The sequence below is a fragment of the Corvus moneduloides genome, chromosome 8 (assembly GCF_009650955.1).
Source record: "Corvus moneduloides isolate bCorMon1 chromosome 8, bCorMon1.pri, whole genome shotgun sequence".
NCBI lineage: Eukaryota > Metazoa > Chordata > Aves > Passeriformes > Corvidae > Corvus > Corvus moneduloides.
This window is the reverse complement of record NC_045483.1, coordinates 16,304,020-16,320,962: the sequence shown is the minus strand read 5'-3', so window position 1 is coordinate 16,320,962 and position 16,943 is coordinate 16,304,020. Positions and strand designations below refer to the sequence as shown.

General features: G+C 36.9%; 1 protein-coding gene across 2 annotated transcripts in view; it reads right to left on the bottom strand.

Moving 5' to 3' along the window:
• Nucleotides 1–266: 266 nt before the first annotated feature.
• Nucleotides 267–16,943, bottom strand: part of PDE6C (phosphodiesterase 6C) — a 28,361-nt gene continuing 11,684 nt past the window's right edge. The window contains exons 9-23 of one of the 2 annotated variants that reach the window (XM_032115467.1): nucleotides 16,597–16,746; nucleotides 15,772–15,915; nucleotides 15,619–15,687; nucleotides 13,313–13,459; nucleotides 12,831–12,938; nucleotides 12,616–12,725; nucleotides 10,422–10,509; nucleotides 8,939–9,039; nucleotides 7,796–7,903; nucleotides 7,034–7,097; nucleotides 6,180–6,254; nucleotides 5,952–6,035; nucleotides 4,931–5,084; nucleotides 2,474–2,524; nucleotides 267–1,856 (exon numbers count right to left, since the gene is read on the bottom strand). In XM_032115467.1, coding sequence (XP_031971358.1) covers nucleotides 2,505–2,524; nucleotides 4,931–5,084; nucleotides 5,952–6,035; nucleotides 6,180–6,254; nucleotides 7,034–7,097; nucleotides 7,796–7,903; nucleotides 8,939–9,039; nucleotides 10,422–10,509; nucleotides 12,616–12,725; nucleotides 12,831–12,938; nucleotides 13,313–13,459; nucleotides 15,619–15,687; nucleotides 15,772–15,915; nucleotides 16,597–16,746 — 1,422 coding nt within the window. In that variant the 3' untranslated portion in view covers nucleotides 267–1,856; nucleotides 2,474–2,504. The remainder of the gene's footprint in view (nucleotides 1,857–2,473; nucleotides 2,525–4,930; nucleotides 5,085–5,951; nucleotides 6,036–6,179; nucleotides 6,255–7,033; nucleotides 7,098–7,795; nucleotides 7,904–8,938; nucleotides 9,040–10,421; nucleotides 10,510–12,615; nucleotides 12,726–12,830; nucleotides 12,939–13,312; nucleotides 13,460–15,618; nucleotides 15,688–15,771; nucleotides 15,916–16,596; nucleotides 16,747–16,943) is intronic. The other variant, XM_032115466.1, reaches the window with a different exon arrangement.

Genomic DNA, 16,943 nt, shown 5'->3' with positions numbered 1-16,943 from the left:
TGAGTAAGAAATAAACGTATCCTTGCATGAAGGCTTCTTTAGGTAAGAAGGTGGATTTAAAAGTTAATTCTCTGTCATCTTGCAAGCTTGGCTGAGAGTCAAATCCAATCTGCAGCAATCTGCTTAAACGTGTGCAACTTGCCCAAAGGGGCTTTTGTTGACTGCGTTGCTATATTTGTTGCTTCAAGTATCGTATATTAAGTATGTGTTCTGAGTAACTAGCTTCTCTTCGGGTCTTTAAAATACAGTTATAAAAAGTTAGACTATACATATTAAATACATAATTTAATACAGTTTGAATAAAATTACATTGTAAAACAACCTTGAAATAGTTTTCTTTAGTAGCGGCTTTTAATACAGACAGTAACATGATAACCAGTTTTATGTCATAACTTTGCATAAAATATTTGACACATTTTTAAGTCAGAATGTTGTGTTTGGAGTTTTTTTGTGGATTCCTCTAGTTTTGAGTGATAAGTGTACACAATATCTGTTCATTCATGCTAAGACCATTCTTAGAAAGGTTTATGTAGAGCAAATTTCTCATTCTCCCTTCCGTGTGGATGCGGAAGGTCCTCCAGAGGAAAAAAGTGTGAGTCTGCTTTGTTTAAGGGGGAGGGAAAGTGGCAGGATTGAATTTGCATGTTGAATTTCTCTATTGCGGGAGTTGCATTTGACATCCATCTCATTAGACTTGAAACTGGTTCCAGTGAATACTCAGATCTGTGCCTAACATACTGGCCATTTGCCTTCCTCCATCCGCGGGAGGAGGTGGCTGCCCGAGTGGAAGGTATGGAGTGGACTCATGCCAAAGGTTTAGGGAGGGAGATCAATGTTCATGAAGAGCTAATTTGTGTGCAGTCTGTCTTCTTGGTTGTAGAAAGACAGATAATGGGACTATTGATGGGCTTTACTTCTGCTTTCCTCTCCCTCAGAAGATTAAGTTGGTGTCAGTTAATTGGTTTTCAAATACTTTAATTTATTGCATTTTGCAAGAGATGCGTTGGGAGTACATGAGCCTTTTAAAATGCCCTCGAATGCAGATCCTGCTGTAGATACACTGGTGTGGGTATCTGAGTAAACTCTTACTCGTGTGTAAAGTATGATGCTTGTGATCTGCTATTTTAGATTTTTACAATAAAAGCTGGTCAGTTTAGGAACTGTGGGAGAGCCATTTGCATATGATCAAAAGGCTGCGATGGCTACAATGTACAGATTTATCATTGGTAATTTTGGAAAAAATACAGTGTACCATGGGCCTGCTTTTTATAGACAAGAGTGAGGGAATTGTGTTGTGCATTCCTAAAGTGAAAGAGATGTTTTACTCCAGAACTTTATATAATATTGAGGATGAAGGAAAATGACAGAATTACAGATTAAGGAAATACACATAATATATAAATCTAAATATCCAAGTTACGAATATCGCAATTTTTAGTTTGAGTTGTACATACTAGATTTCATTCAGTAATTTCATATAAGATCTGTCAAAATTATTTATTTTTTTCTGGACAGTGTGTAGAAGTTACATATTTTAATAAAAATACTGTATATAAATTGAGTGACATGAAAAAATACCTAGAGCACACAACTCATTTTGCACCATTGTTTTTTCCAGTTTTTAATTGTAACCATTTTTTTAATCCATTAAAAATTATTTCCAACAAATGGCAAGTGTTTAAGAGGATTAAGAGATTGATCTATACTATTCTATGCAAAGCAGAAATCCACTGGGGCTCATTGAAGTTCTTTCTAGATGTCTTTTCTTGTAGCAGGAACAGTGTCTGAGACAAAGAATTACAAAACTACACATGTTTTGGATTTTCCTTCCTCTCCACCACCTCCAGCAGCACCTTCTGTTAAAAAAAAAAGGAAGGAAAGTAAAATGAGTATTTTCTGTTAATTTTAGCTGCTCTAATTCCTTGCTATAGATGTGCTGCTTTTATTTTATGCATATTGTGTGTGTTTGGTCTTCTGAAATTTCACTGCTTGTCTGGGATATTGGAATAAGAAACAATGACATGTTATATATACCTATGTGTACATAGTGTAGGAGTTGATACCAGCATTTCTCAAGGGACCAAACACACACTGAACCACTCTTACTGGAAAGTTTCAGTATTTAAATATATGACTCTGTCCCGCACATACAAAACAGAGGTATGCAAGCCATGCAAAAGAAAGAAATTCCTGAAGCAATATAATCTGTGAATCTATTTTTGAAGCAGATGATACAAAAACTAATCTGACCTAATTGCATAAACCTTTTTCCAGCCCTGCATGAATCCCTTTGTAATTACCAATTAAGAGAGAGAGACACTTTTCATGTTTTTATTTATAACTACTGATTCTGTTACTCTCTCTCAAATGATTCCACAGATGTTCATTGGTCATGGTTAAGTTCTTTCAATGTAATAAATTGCGTTTCCAGATTCACTTAAGGTAAGATACCAATATTAGAATTAAAACTTACATTTGAAAGCTGTGGATCACCATGTTATAGGTCATTTTCGACCCTTTCCACCTGCATTGAAACATGTCACATAATCAGTGTCCTACCCTCTGTAATTTGTGGATATAATCAACACTATGTTACTAACTATGTATTTGATTTTCTCAGTTTAATACTGTACTTTGCTTTACTTCAGTTCTGAACTTTCCACTGTAGTGGTTCAGCAAACATGTTTCTTTTGTGTCTACTGAATGGCTAAGAATAGCTGTTACAGCGGGGATTCTGTAACACAATGTATCATACCAGGAGGCCGTGGAAAAAAAATATATATGGACAGATTCTTGGTAGGTGTTTCAGAGAGATGTTTATTTCTCCCGGCGCACGGCCGGAGCTCTGCTGAGGAGCTCTCACAATCCCCGGACCGAGGGTCCTTGCCCACACAGGGGAACACAAACGAACCAGTGGGGAACGAGGCTGACCAGGGCCAGGGAAACCCCGTGACTGTCCCCTCAGGGCCCCTCTCCCAGGGCTACATGGCAGGGGGAAGGACCCCGACAAATAGCCAGGTCAGTGGCTATTCTAGAGAAACCACCATGGTTCAGCAGGTATCAAATCTTTGTTTGTATGAACTGGCTTAACAAACCTATGTATTTACATGGCCTTGATTTGACAGTGTCAGATCTGTTCTTCACAAATGTCCATGGCCTCATTCCAGTGTGTGTTTAAAAAGATGCAGAATAATTCCCTTTTGTTTTGTGTTGCCAGTTATGATACACAAAGGCCATATCCTTAGCTCCTGCAAATCAGTCTGTCCATGCTTGCCTGTGTAAGGTTTCCTATTTTCCTATAAGGAAAATGTATCTTAAGTCAATGACTTAAGTGATTCCAAAATACCAATGATGTAAGATGGTCCTAACTTCCAAGTGAGAGTAGAAATACCTGACTCTTCCTAAATTGATGATTTAATTTCTATTTAAGAAGCCTGTGCTTAGGAGCATTGGATCTGACTTTGGTAACTTTTTTTGGTAACATTCTTGGCTGAGAAGGCAAATGTATAAGGAGGTTTGAACTTGAATGAGGAGGTCCCAGGTTTTGGTTTAGTTTGTTTGGCTGGTATTTCTGTAAAGTTCAGATGGTCATGTTCCAGTGTAAGGAAAAAGTACTTTTTTCATACTGGCAACCAGCTAGTTCTCAGCAATAAATGAATCTTAAATAAAATTACATTATTTCAGAAAAATAAAGTGCCATTGAAAGTAAATTTGGGAGCAACTAGGAGGGTGGAATTCCTGTGAAAATGCGTGTAAGTAATATCACAGTGTGAGCAGGCCAAAATATTTGACTCATTTTATTAAACTCTTTCAAAAACCTGCTTTGATTAAATCATGTTGTTACAGTACTTTTTAAACCGCTTTGCAACAACTTTTTTTATTTTTTTTAAACATTTATTTTTATTTTAACCTAGTATCAATTTTGTAGGAGCCAATAACTAGTTCCACTTCACACACTGAGAATAACTTGATGGATGGCCTTTAGTAGCGTCTTTTGTGTGAAATGTGAAGAATACTCACGTATTTCTCAGAGGTACTGATTAACAAATAAATTATTTGGTACTGTTTTCTGTTTTAAAGATGTATGAAACAGAGTAAACTAACTTTTCTTCTTCAAACTAGCTGACCATATATCACTGCTTTAATCACACGTGTTTTTTTAATCTGTGAACCTTTTCAGTCATCTCAATTCATTGGCAGAGCCGTAGACCTGCTGCTCCACATGAAATACAAAGAATAAAAGTAACTGACTCATTTCACTCTTACACTTGAGTGATAGGTTTCCAGTTTATATAAAATCAGATTCTCTTCTGGGTCATGCTATGCAGAACCATGCTTTCAATTTTAGGGCTTGGTCTGTCTTTGGAAGATTAGTGTTGAATTTGTTATATGAGACAGTGTATTTCAGCCAAAAAACTGGTGGTAGGGAACTAGAGCCAAAAGCTTTATCTTAAACTTGGAAGAGAAGTGGGGACCGGCACTGGTTTTTTATATTCTGAATGCATACTCTCTGTTCTCTTATGCTTTTCATTTTCAGCTGAAAACAAAGCACCTGAATACATTTGGGACTGATGCCACACAGAATTTTGATACATCTCTTGTATTTCAGATAAGCAAGTGTTTAATTACATTCAATTTTTATTCTTTACAGAGAAGAAATGTTACATTCCCTTCACTTTTGTGGTGGTCATATTTTATATAATTCTGCAGTTCAGAAAATGAGGTTAGTGTACTGGATTTGTGTCATCTTTAAAGTTTACTCCTTTTCCAAGTAAAGATAAAGCTTATTTGGCTAGTTCAGAACTTGCATACCATTCTTATAAAGCTTAATATTGCACAAGTGCGCTGCATGTGTGAATTTGAGAGAGAGAGAGAATATGTTGACTGCTTTAAACATATATGTAAATGAAAACTTAAGAAGTTACTTAACCTTTTTGGGCAGCTGCTTCTTCTTCCTTTTTCTTTTGTTCCTCAATAGCTTTCATCTTCTCTTCGTATTCATCAGCTCGTGTTTTCCATTCAACCCTGTTGTTTTGAAGACCATCAAACATTGGTGTAATTTCCTTGTGAAACCTCGAGAATTCCTGTACAAGCAATTGAAATTAGTAAATTAGAAATTTGTAAGCACTGATGAATTGTTAAGTCTGAAATTGTGGAAATACTGCTGGGAAAACATTTTATTTTTCTATTGCATCTAATTCCAAGGCATATTGTTGGAAATACCATGTTGGGATAATAATGCCCTATTGTGCACATAGTCTGTTAGGAAAATATTGGAATTATATGCTGCACATTTTAATATCTTCCCTAATCCTACATATGATAGCCTGACTCATATAATACAACTATAATACATGATATTTTATCATATGATTATCAGTATCAGGATACAATTAAAAAGTCAGTTATCCTGTAATATATTCCAAGCAGATGAGGATATTTCTGAAGATGTTAAAGAATCGTGTCACATTTTTGCCTGACATTTTTGGATAATATAAAACTAGACAGGGATTAAGAATGTTGACATGTCAGTGCCTTACAGAAGAAGCAGCATATCTACATGCCCCAAATACTACATATTTCCTATTCCCTTTGCTGTGCTATTAATTGCTTTCTCTAACCATCCATGTTGCTTGCTTATATTAAGTGGGACTGGGAACAATCAAACTGGACTCTGTAACTCAGTCTTTCAAGGCAATAACAAAACCTCAGCAACCTGAAGTTTAGCTGGGATCTTCCTCTTTTATGAATCTGCTTCACATCTCTTGAACTTGCTCTATGGGAACAATTCTTTGATGTAACAAAATACTGAAAAATTATGGTGGTTGTGATAGTTGTTCATCCCAAGACCATGAGTACTGCAGCTGTCTAGAATTTTTTACTGCAATATCTTATCATTAATTGTGCCATCAGAACTGCCGGAGCAGGAAAACAAAACCAGTTAATCTTACCTTGTACACGAATGTGCACACAAAATCTATGAAACCAACTTGGAGCTTAGGTAGTTCATCTCCTTTGTTTCTGTCCATCATAGGCTAGAACAGAAGAGCAGTGATTTAGAACATGTAGATATCATGCTTTTTGGTATAGTGATCTCATAAGCGTCATGGTTCATTATTTATTCAATGTTTTAATAACAGTTAATATTGCTTAACACTGTTACATTATTTGGTACTTACAATAGGTTGTTGCTGTAGCACAGTTCGTTCTAGGTCACCTTGCTCCCAGAATTCATTTGCAACCATGAGGGCAACCTGAATAGGCATAATTCAGTGGAATTGTCAGCAGAAAGTAGTAAATTTAAATAAATTAAACAAGGCTTTCCAAAAAACATGAAAAAACCTACAGACACTGTCTGCTGTACTTAAGGCTTTTCCTAGTAAATTATCACTAACAATATTTTGATGCAGTAAATAACAGATTATTGCCAACAGGAACAAGGCAATATTAGCAACGTAACAGTCTTGTAATACCTGTAATGTGTATAACTTGGAAAAACAAGTATTCGCAGTTGTATTTTGATTATGCTGTGTTAAAACATATTCCTGTAAGGCTAAGTGATGAGTTTCAGCAGGATGGTCAATACATTCTGGAGTACTTGAAGTACTTATGTACCACACTGTATTACAGAATGTGTTTAAGCTACTTTGCAGTGGCACCAAGATCTACAGAACAGACACAATTCAAACCATACTGTTGTTAAATCTGTGCCTTAAAAATAGTAGCAAGAGTTGTCTAGCAAAGAACTGAGTGATATTTAAGGGTAGCTAGAACAGCTGCCAGAATTAGCATTAGAATTACCTTCCTTAGTGGAAGGACAAGTAGAGAAGGGTTGACAACTGTAGAGTGGTCGAGACATCATGGACCACCTACACTCACAGTGACAGAAAGGTAGAGGGTTTTTTTTGGAAGTAACAGGTACTTAAACATGTATCAAGTGTTAATAAGTTAATTTTTTTTTTAATTGGTCATGCACCAAATGGACAGTAAAACAGAGAGTAAATGCAGTATTGTCTGTATCAAAAGTACCTACCTTACTCTGCACTTCCCAGGGCTTGGTTATTGCAGACAGGTCACATCCAGTCATCATCATAGCCCTTTGAAAACAAAAACCAAAACAGGAGTATAGTTTCGGGGGTCAAGAGGATGGTACCAGACTCTTTTCAGTGGTGCCCAACAACAGGGTGAGGAGCAATGACAATAAACTAAACCACAAGAAGTTCGACCTCAACATGACGAAGAACAAACATCCATTGAGGGTAGCAGAGCGCTGGAATAGGCTACCCAGGGATGTTGTGAGGTCTCTGGAGACATTTAAATACCACCTGGACCAGTTCCTGTGTAACTTGCTCTAGGTCACCCTGCCTTGGGAGAGGGGTTGGACAGGATGATCTCCAGAGGATCTTCCAACCCTAACTATCCTGTGCTAGGATGATTATAAAAAAATAAAAGGTCTAGATTTTAAGGAATTTAAATACCTATGATGCCAAACGGATTAACATCTTGCACGTTAAGAAGATTGTAGGCATCCATTTCTAAATTAAAATTATCGTTATGCTCGTCATTGGACAGTAACACTTTGTCCAAATTTGCATGTCCAAATTTGCATGCCAAACGGATTAACATTTTGCACGTTAAGAAGATTGTAGGCATCCATTTCTAAATTAAAATTATCGTTATGCTCGTCATTGGACAGTAACACTTTGTCCAAATTTGCATGTTTGGATGCCCAAATTAATTTAAAATCTAGTCCTTGATAATTGATTGAATAGGGAGTAAAATATTAGCCACTTACATGATGACTTCTTTTTTCGTTGGGTCAATAGATATATACTTAATTGCCTGCTCTTCTGTTTCCATTTTTTCAATTGCATCCACAATCTTTTGAAACATAGTTCTTTTCCTGTTAAAACAAGCCAATAAAGCATATATTACTGAATGTGATTTCCAAAAACCATGTTTATGATATTTGTGCTTTTCCCAAGAGCCATCCTAGTCACAGTGGTATCAAAGTAACACTTACCTGCAGTTGAATGCAAACTTTTCAGGTAATCTAGACATTTAGCTTTTGCTCTATACCATTGACATGTGAAGTAATATGTCAGAGTTCCTGACAAAGAAATAACCTATTTCCTACATCTTCAGATTAAACTCTTTGGGGTGGCATTCTTATTTTTTAGCATTACGTGTTTGTTACTTCCTGTAACATACTGAATTGGGAAAAGTGAAGCAAATACTAATAAATGCTCTGCTACTCCCTCCCATCAGAAATCCTAAGAATTACTAAGACCTGACTGAAAAGAAATTTCAGAAATATAAGCATGTCTTACTGTTGTTTCATAAATCTTCTGGTTTGTGCTCAGAATTAATGAAATAATGGGATTACTGTTCTCTAAATCTTAATAACTGCTGTTGAACAACTTCCTGAATTTTTACGTGTCTTCTGACTTTAAGTTGTCCCAGTCATAAAACAAAAGTCTCCACGTATCTTTAAGGAAGATACCCATTATTAAAGCACATTAATTCACTAACTTAGGAACAGAATTGATATTTGGAGTCTTTGGTGTATTTAGCACTGGGATCAGTGGATGTCTGCCGGGTTTTTTTAGTTTTCAGCATGGCACACAACGTCATGATTAGGCTACTGAATGCACACTTCTGGAATATAGTACTTGCTGTAACTAAAAGTATATTGAAATGACCTACTAAATGTATACTAAGTATTATATACATTCATGCATTCTCTAATTTGAAAGCTTATAATCAAATAAATAATGTCTTGGTTTTTTTAAGAATTAGACTCAACATGTTAAATAGAGCTCTGTTCTCTGCATATAAACATCTTTGTATGCTGCATATAAACGACTAAAAACTACAGTTATACAATCTATAGCATCGATTTTTTTCAGTAGGAAGTTATACAGAATTTAATACTTACTTGAAATACAAAGCCAAGTCAGTTGCTATTATTGCAACTTCAAATAAGTGTAGAACAGTTTCATACTGGCGCTTATTTAGGTTCTGGAAGATGTTTAAACTCTGCAAGGTGGAAAGTTTATGATTTCAATTCCTTTCATAACACTGTTTTTGGTTTGTACTATACAGAACAGGGTAACAAAATTGTCCAACTACAGTCCTTAAATTAAAATAATGATAAAAATTAAAAATTCATATTCCATAAACCTAACTTTCCTGAATTTTTAAAGCATCCCAGTTCCCCTTTTTTTCATGTGACACTGGATTGGCACAATTGCCTGCAGCAATGTATGGGACCTACCATGGTAAGTGCAATGTCCTTTTCCTCAAGCAAAGAGAATGAGACCATCACACAGCATTTTTCTAAGTGTCTTGGTTTTATTTCTTTAACAGAGATACAAGGCCTGCATGAACCAGGGCACAGCTTTGCCGCTGGTGAGAGCCTCCAGAGGTCCTGCCAACTGCTCTGCCCAAGAGCAGGAGTCAGTCCCTGGCATCTCACATTTGAAAAAGTGCATTGCCACCAATAAAGGGAAAGGTGTTTGTTTATTTTCATATCATAAACATTCTGGGGTTTTTATTAACATAGTGCTACTGCTTAGTGTAAGGATTTATTCCTTGGCCTCATGAGGTCAGGCAATAGCATCACCACAGGGATTAGGAGTGGAAAATGAGGGTGATGTGGGTGCCTGCCCTGCTGCTGCAAACAAGGGATGGAAGGGGTACATATGTGCATGTCTTGCTGTTCAATCACCCTGCAAAATACGTAGTAAAGAGTGTAAATAGTGTCCTTTGCTGTAGCCAGGCCTGGCGCTGCTGAGGGCAGGGTGGCCAGTGCCCAGCAGAGGAGCAGGGCCCTGAGGGGCAGCTGAGCCTGGGGATGCGGCGGGAGCATCACCCCCGGCTGCTGGGAAGGGCAGCTGGGGGCGGCTGCCTAATGCAGGAACATTGGTAATGGAGCTGCAGCAGAGCCTGCCAGACCCCGGCCCTCTTTAGCAAGGTATGGTGTAGGGTGGGTCTGGCCTGAGGGCAAGGGGCCCTCCATGAACGGCCGCATCCCTTCGTTCCTCAGCTGCCAGAGCCTGCAGCTGAATTCAGACCTCATAAGCCAGGCACAGTGGTTTAATGACAAGATTTTGTATGTATATATTGTATTTTCTTCTTTGGTTTCAGCATCAGCTGTTTTGTGCAAACAGAAAAAACCTGAGGAATGTGAGCAAGGCTCAGAGGAGAAGCTTTCCTATCTGAGGTGAATCTGTTCCAGGCAGAATCACTGATGTTTCTCTAAAAGTGGAAAGTGCATGAGAATTTGTCTTAAACTTCTGAATTTTAGCATTTCTTAATGTGAACCTAGAGGAGCGCATGAGACCCAGCGAAATTTGGAACATTGTAACTTAATTGGATCTTTAGTGTTGATTGGTGTGAGCAGAAGGTCCGTGACATACCTCATCTTGCAGCAGGGTTTTACTGTACTCTAGGTGATGCCTTTCTAAAATGGAAGAGCCATGAAGTTTTGCCAGGGGAGCTGCTGACCTGTTGAAAAATAAGCAATTCTTTACAATATAATATGTATATATAATTTTGAAGGCAATAGATTTTATTCAGGTTTCATATTTTTAGGATTAAAATGCTTCTGATCTACATGTTCAATAATTTGATGATAATTACATGTAGATAGATGATAGATAACGTGTAGATAATTCAAAATTAATATACATTAACCATTGATATGATAGTGTAATCTGTATGCATTAGCTATTAGTATGATGCAGAGAAAAAAACACGACTTACTTCCCTTCATTTTTGTGACTGAAGAATGATGGAACTTGGAGAGCATTGGGTGTTCAGTGCCCACTAAAGTCGAAGTCATTGCTAGATGCCTTAAGACTCAAAAACTGTGGTATTTAAAATATGCCTTCATTTTGTCTTGAGTGTTCAGTTTTGCTGGTTTTTTAATCTATAACCCTTCTGTGTACCTTAAAAGTAGCCTTTATCCATCTTTTTGTTTTTATTCTGTGGCATGGCTTTTGAACTCTTGTATGTCTGTAATGACTGGGCCATGTGCCCTGGGATTCTAGTTAACTGTAAGTTAAATCTAAAGTAACTATTGTAGAGTTTAATTCCTCTAACGCCCTTGTGCTACTTCACTCCCCCAAAGCTGCCATTTTATGGACAGGACAAGTCCTGATAGCTCAAGTTTGCTCAGTTTTACCTGCTCTTAAAGCATTACCCTGACACTGGACTAAGCTTCAAGCAGAGGAAATTCTGCGTTGGATTATGGTTGTGGGATGAAGGGAGAAGTGTCCCACCTACATGGGCTCCAGGTAGTTCTGCATGTTTGGAAGAGAATTTCCCTCTTCTTTCCCTTGGCTTATCGCTCTGTTTCCCAGATAACCCAAGCTGGATTGCTACATGGTACCTGTATTTTCTGATGTGATTAGGACTGTCATGGTAAAGCCTGATAAGTTTTATAAATCGCTTTACTGCGTATGACCTCATGTAGAGGGCTTTCAGCTAGGGAAGACCACAGTGGGAAGATTTAAACCTCCCTTAAACTTGTTTGGATGAGAGACAGTCCATTGAATAAGAATCAGCATCTGTCATTCTCTTTCCTACGTCACCTGGAGAATCCCTGGGAATAATCAGAAAATCCCTTTGCGTCACTGCTCTAGCACGCAGGCTGAAAAGGCTGAAATGTGAGGAGTGTATTCAGGGTCAGAGGGGTAGGATCAATCACTCTGGAGATACAGCTGGTGGAAACTAGTCAGAAAATTATAATCTTCTGGTACACATGACATTCTGAGAAACATGTATTCTCTGGCTAGCACATGGAAACAAGCCCTCACAGATCACATTGAAGACCAAATGGTAGGTTGTTCACTCTTCAGGGGAAGAGTGGGTCTCACCATGGTAGGTTATGTTGTAATACAAAGTAAAATTTGAGTGAATTAATATTGTTTCATAACAAACAAGGTAAAAATCACAAAGAAATATTTGAGAATATTTTCTCAGAACATATTAGAGCATGAATTGCAAAGCTTGAACCTCATGATGTGTAACTTCTGGGCATGTGGACCCAGTGGTAGAACTCAAGCATGTTAACTCAGACTTTTGTACAACATGAGGAGATTACACCTCAGGAAAGGATTTATATCAGGAAACTGAGTGGGGGGGGAACAACTGAACTAGTCAAATTATACAGTGGAAAATAGAGGAAAAAAATCTGTCTCCCTCTAAACAGAGACTTGTCTATGTTACATCTTGAATCCCTCTCCAGAAAAGTGCTTATGCCCTGTCTTGAAAAAGTAATCCAGTTAGGGATTTTAATTTACTTTACTAATTTCTTTGTGTCCTCATGTTCATGAGGCTCTGTCTGCTACAATCAAAGCATTGCTAGAATTTTAAAAAGCTAGAGTCTTAAAGCAGCTTCAGGGAATCCTTCTAAGATTCTGCCTTTTCATCTTGTCTTTGTGTTTCAGCTGCCTCAAGTGCTCTGGGGCAGAAATCTGTAGCATAATTACTTATTCATGCCAGATGAGTGTGGAATGTATACCTTATATTTTTGCAAGTTTTAAATTTTTTTTGTTTGTTTTCCACTAAAAATAGTACATTTCCATGTATTTGATCACTTATACTTACTTCATTTGGTATAAGTTATTGGTCCCTCTGTGATCAATGTCATGGCAGAAAGCAGCAGCAACCATGGCAAAGGCTTCTAGATCAGTATAGTATTTCTTTATTTTGCCTGTCTGTAAAAGAAACAAGTAACTCTGAGTGTGTGTCTTCCTGAATTTTCCATCTGGAGCTGAAAGAAAACTAAATAATGAATGTGAAGTTAATATTAGCAACATTACCATCAGCAGAGTAAACATTGTTTGTCCCACATTGAATCCATGTCTCCAGTTATGGTAAGTGATATCCCGATAACCCTTCCTGACTGTGTACATCCATCTTGTAAGGACCTATTGGGAACAAAAGTAAAACAGCTCTTAATTGAAACAAAACAAAAGAATTTCCATTATATCACTAGAGTATACTATGAAAATATTTAATTTTGCAAGTTCTTTGAAAACAAATGTTTTTCATTGAATTAAACATGGCAACAGCAAATTTTTCTTACATAAATGCATGTGGATTTAATTCCTTGCCTAGCTCACACAATTCAGGATTAGCTTTATGTTTTTGTGACAAATATGTAAATGTTTCATTGAGAATGGAAGATTGTTAACCATACCACTATTACTTTAGTATTGCCTATTTCAAGATTAAAGTATGTAAAACCAGCTATATTTCTTTCTCTTAAAAATAAATATAAACAAGAAAAAGTAAACCAGACCTCAGCTGGGACTTTGAACTTTTCAACAACATTTATCTCAAAGAACAGTCGTATTCCACAAGTTATCAGGCCATGCTCTGTAACAGGGAAGTCACTGAAGCGGAATTCATACAGTTCTAAATCTTTCGGATCAGGTAATTCTTCTTTCTGTTAGGAAAAATCAAAACCAAGGGTTTTTCTGGCAAGAACAAAGTTGGAAAAGCTTTTTTAATTTTTTCAGTAGAAATATTGCTCAAGGACAGTATGCTTACTATGTCTTCAAAGGACTCAGATGTCAGTACACACTAATGTGTATTAAGTTATGAAATACAATCATGATACTGCTGGCTTTCTTCTCAAAGTGAATACATAAAAGCCTTGGGCAATTCCTAGTCTGAATTCCAACACAATATGTTGTGACCATCTCAACATTTCCTTAGTTTAGAAATCTTGGGCCTTGGAAATTCTCCTTCCTGGTATAAAATCCTGCGATTCTCCTGCTTTTAGCCTGATCTCAAGGCTACATTAATCTTTTTCACAACCAGATTCAATTGCCTATTTTGTATTTGTGATACAGATTCACATTGAATAGCCTAACTGGTAATAGTGCTATTTGTGAACTGTTCTATAACACTCTTCATCTCTCTCAAAGCCTAAGGGGAGCAGTATTATATTTTAAAGGATGTGCTCCAATCCAAACAAGAATTAACTCAAGGAAGTCTGATGCAACACAAAAAATAGCTTATATTATCACAATGACTCCCTTCCTCCATAGTAGTCTATTAACAGTCTTCACTTTATGGAGAAAGAAAAAAGACAACTGAATGTATGCATATATTTCAACCAATAAGGCTGATCATCCATTTCCTTTTCCCGGGGTTTTTCCTTTGTATCTATGCAGATCTGAGATCAAGGACAAAGAAACCTAGACCAGTGGTGTTTTAAGACCTATTACTTTGTGAATCATCAGATCTAGAAACACCTGCTTTATCCTATTAGCTATCTGGGATTCCAGGTCTTTTAATAGGATAAAGCACTTGCATGTAGCCTTGGCAGTGCAGAAGACATTAGACCTTTGAATTTGTGACTCCACAATGTTGAAAGAACAAATTGCTTTTTTTAGATTTAAAAATTCATACAAGTATTATGTTTTTAAATTTGGAGCCTGTACCAAAATAATCAGATTTTGCTCTACCCATAGAGACATTTTAGAGTCTATTATTTTTTTAAGCTTTTCATGCAGCTAAATTAAGTTTCCATCAAATGGTATGTGAAGCTACACACTGTCTGTTGATGTTTTTTTATTTCACCACTTGCAAGCTGTGTGAGCATCTGTTGTGTGGAAGCCAGTAAAACATTAACACCAATGCATTCCAGCATGCACATACACACAACTAAAAAGAGTTTCATGAGGTCTTTTCCCTATGGCTGTGTGTACATTAGCAAACGTGGTGTAATAGGAGGAAAAATGTGAAGTTCTTGGTACTGGAAGTCAACAGATTTGTGTATATTTTGACCTTTTTTCTTCAACCTAGCTCTGTTTTGATCCATTAATAGTGGAAGTTCATTCAGTGTTTTCATTCAGAGCACGTCTTTGAGGTTTTTTCAGATAAAGTAGGCCAGTTCCTGTGCTCCAGGACTCCTGAAGTGCACTAAATGGGCAAAAATAGGAGCGTTCTTCCAAAAAGACACTGCCTTTCTAGATCGAAACAGTAAGGCAGACAGAAGACTGCCCAGTCTGGAAAAGAAAGTGACTAATTTTTGTTTTATAGTAGCCAAGCAGTAGAGCAGAGAACTCTAGGTCAAATCTGTTTTGTCACTGTGGAGTCATGGATCACTGTCTTTAGACTTCTCTGCCTAAGGAAATGCAGGAAAAATAATCTGAAAGTAAGTTTTTTCTGGTGGACACTCCTACTTATGTTCTCTTACTGAGAATGAAGGTGGCCTCACAACAATATCCCTTCTTTTATTTTCAGAATTAAATAAATTAAATTCAATTATAGATACAGCATTGTGCCTATGGATATTTTAAGAAATTTAACACTTTAAATGTTAATATAAAAATGTCTATATAACTCCGACTGTCCAAGTCTGTTGATGTACATTTGGGACAGAACGTTTCCCCATAGGTAACAGTGGGATATGCACATAGAAGGACAGAAAAGGTTGAGGATGTGTTACTAAATCAGCTCCATCGAGCCTGTGGAACTGATAGCTAACATTGATTGTATTAATGAGGATTTCACTGTACACAACTTTTTCTATGATGAGTACACATTACTATCTGGTATAAATACAGCACCAGAATTTTCAGTTTAATGACTTACCAAAATCCTGATGAGATCCTTTTGATCACATTCATCTAAACTTTTTGCATTTAATTTCTCCTTGTATTTCTAAAAATGAAAAAGAGTAAGAAAATTGAGGTTTTGGGTAGTAAATTCTCCATTTTAACTTTGTGGCTGTGGACAGAAACTCACCAGGATAGATTCAACTTCAGCAGGAGTGGCCTTTGTCTGGTACATAAGCATTTCCTGAGCAATGTCTTTCCTGTTTTCAAGTTTGTTCATTTTGTCATAAGTGTCAGTATTTAAAACAGACCACCCCAGGAACTGTGTGAGAGTCTGCAACAAAGTCAAGTAAAGCAGAGATGATGCCTTGCCAACAGAATGAACCTGACAATTTGACTTAGTTTTCTTAAAGTCCCATTTCTGGCAGTGCCCTTTGAAAAGCAAGGTGCTACTCTACTAGTTAGAGGCCTTTATCTTCCCTCAGCCAGTTCTGTTAGCACTCACAGCTTCTAATGACATTTGGCTCAGCCTAGTAATTAAGTAATTAATATTCCCATTTTATATACAGGACTTTGAGGCTTATGAAGCTTAAGTCAGGTGGGTGGACTTTGCTACACTGTGTAGCATCTTATCTTGCCTGAGTGCATGTGATTATGAATGCTCTGTGAACTCCCATGATCACAGGCTTGGTATCCATTGGCAAGCAGCACACCATACCTGCTTACCCACTGCTACTTAGGAGATGCCGACCATCATTAAAAAGTCAAAGCATTCAAAGTAAAATTATAAACAATTTTTCTTCATTACTGGAATGTAACTGATCACTCACAAATTTTCAGTATTATAAAGGGAGATAAAATCTCAGATTCTTAAGAAACTACATTTTGAAGAAGATAGACATTTGTCTAGATGTGGCCTATTTGAAAAATTTTTGACATATGAAAAAGACTTTTTACTGCAATATTTTTATTAACATCACATAGCTCCTCAAACCCTCTAATGCTTTAAGCTTACTTCAGTGATCTGTTCATCATACTCGTCAAAAGGTTTTCCATCTTTCCTATTGTAAAATGTAGCAACTCCCACAATTTCTTCCTTTTTGTTGACAATAGGCAATGACAAGACATTTTTGACAACCCATCCAGATTCATCCACTGGTCCTTTCTGTAGCAAAGCAAAAAACCAGGAAATGTGTATTTCTTTGAAAGTAATAATACAGCTATGGATATAAGCAATGTAACAAGAAGCTTTTGTTTGTGCATCACAATTGAATGAGAAATTATTTATACAATCAACTGGATAACCAATTAGTGGCAAGCACTAGAATATTTTTCTACAATATTTATACTTATTAACATTAC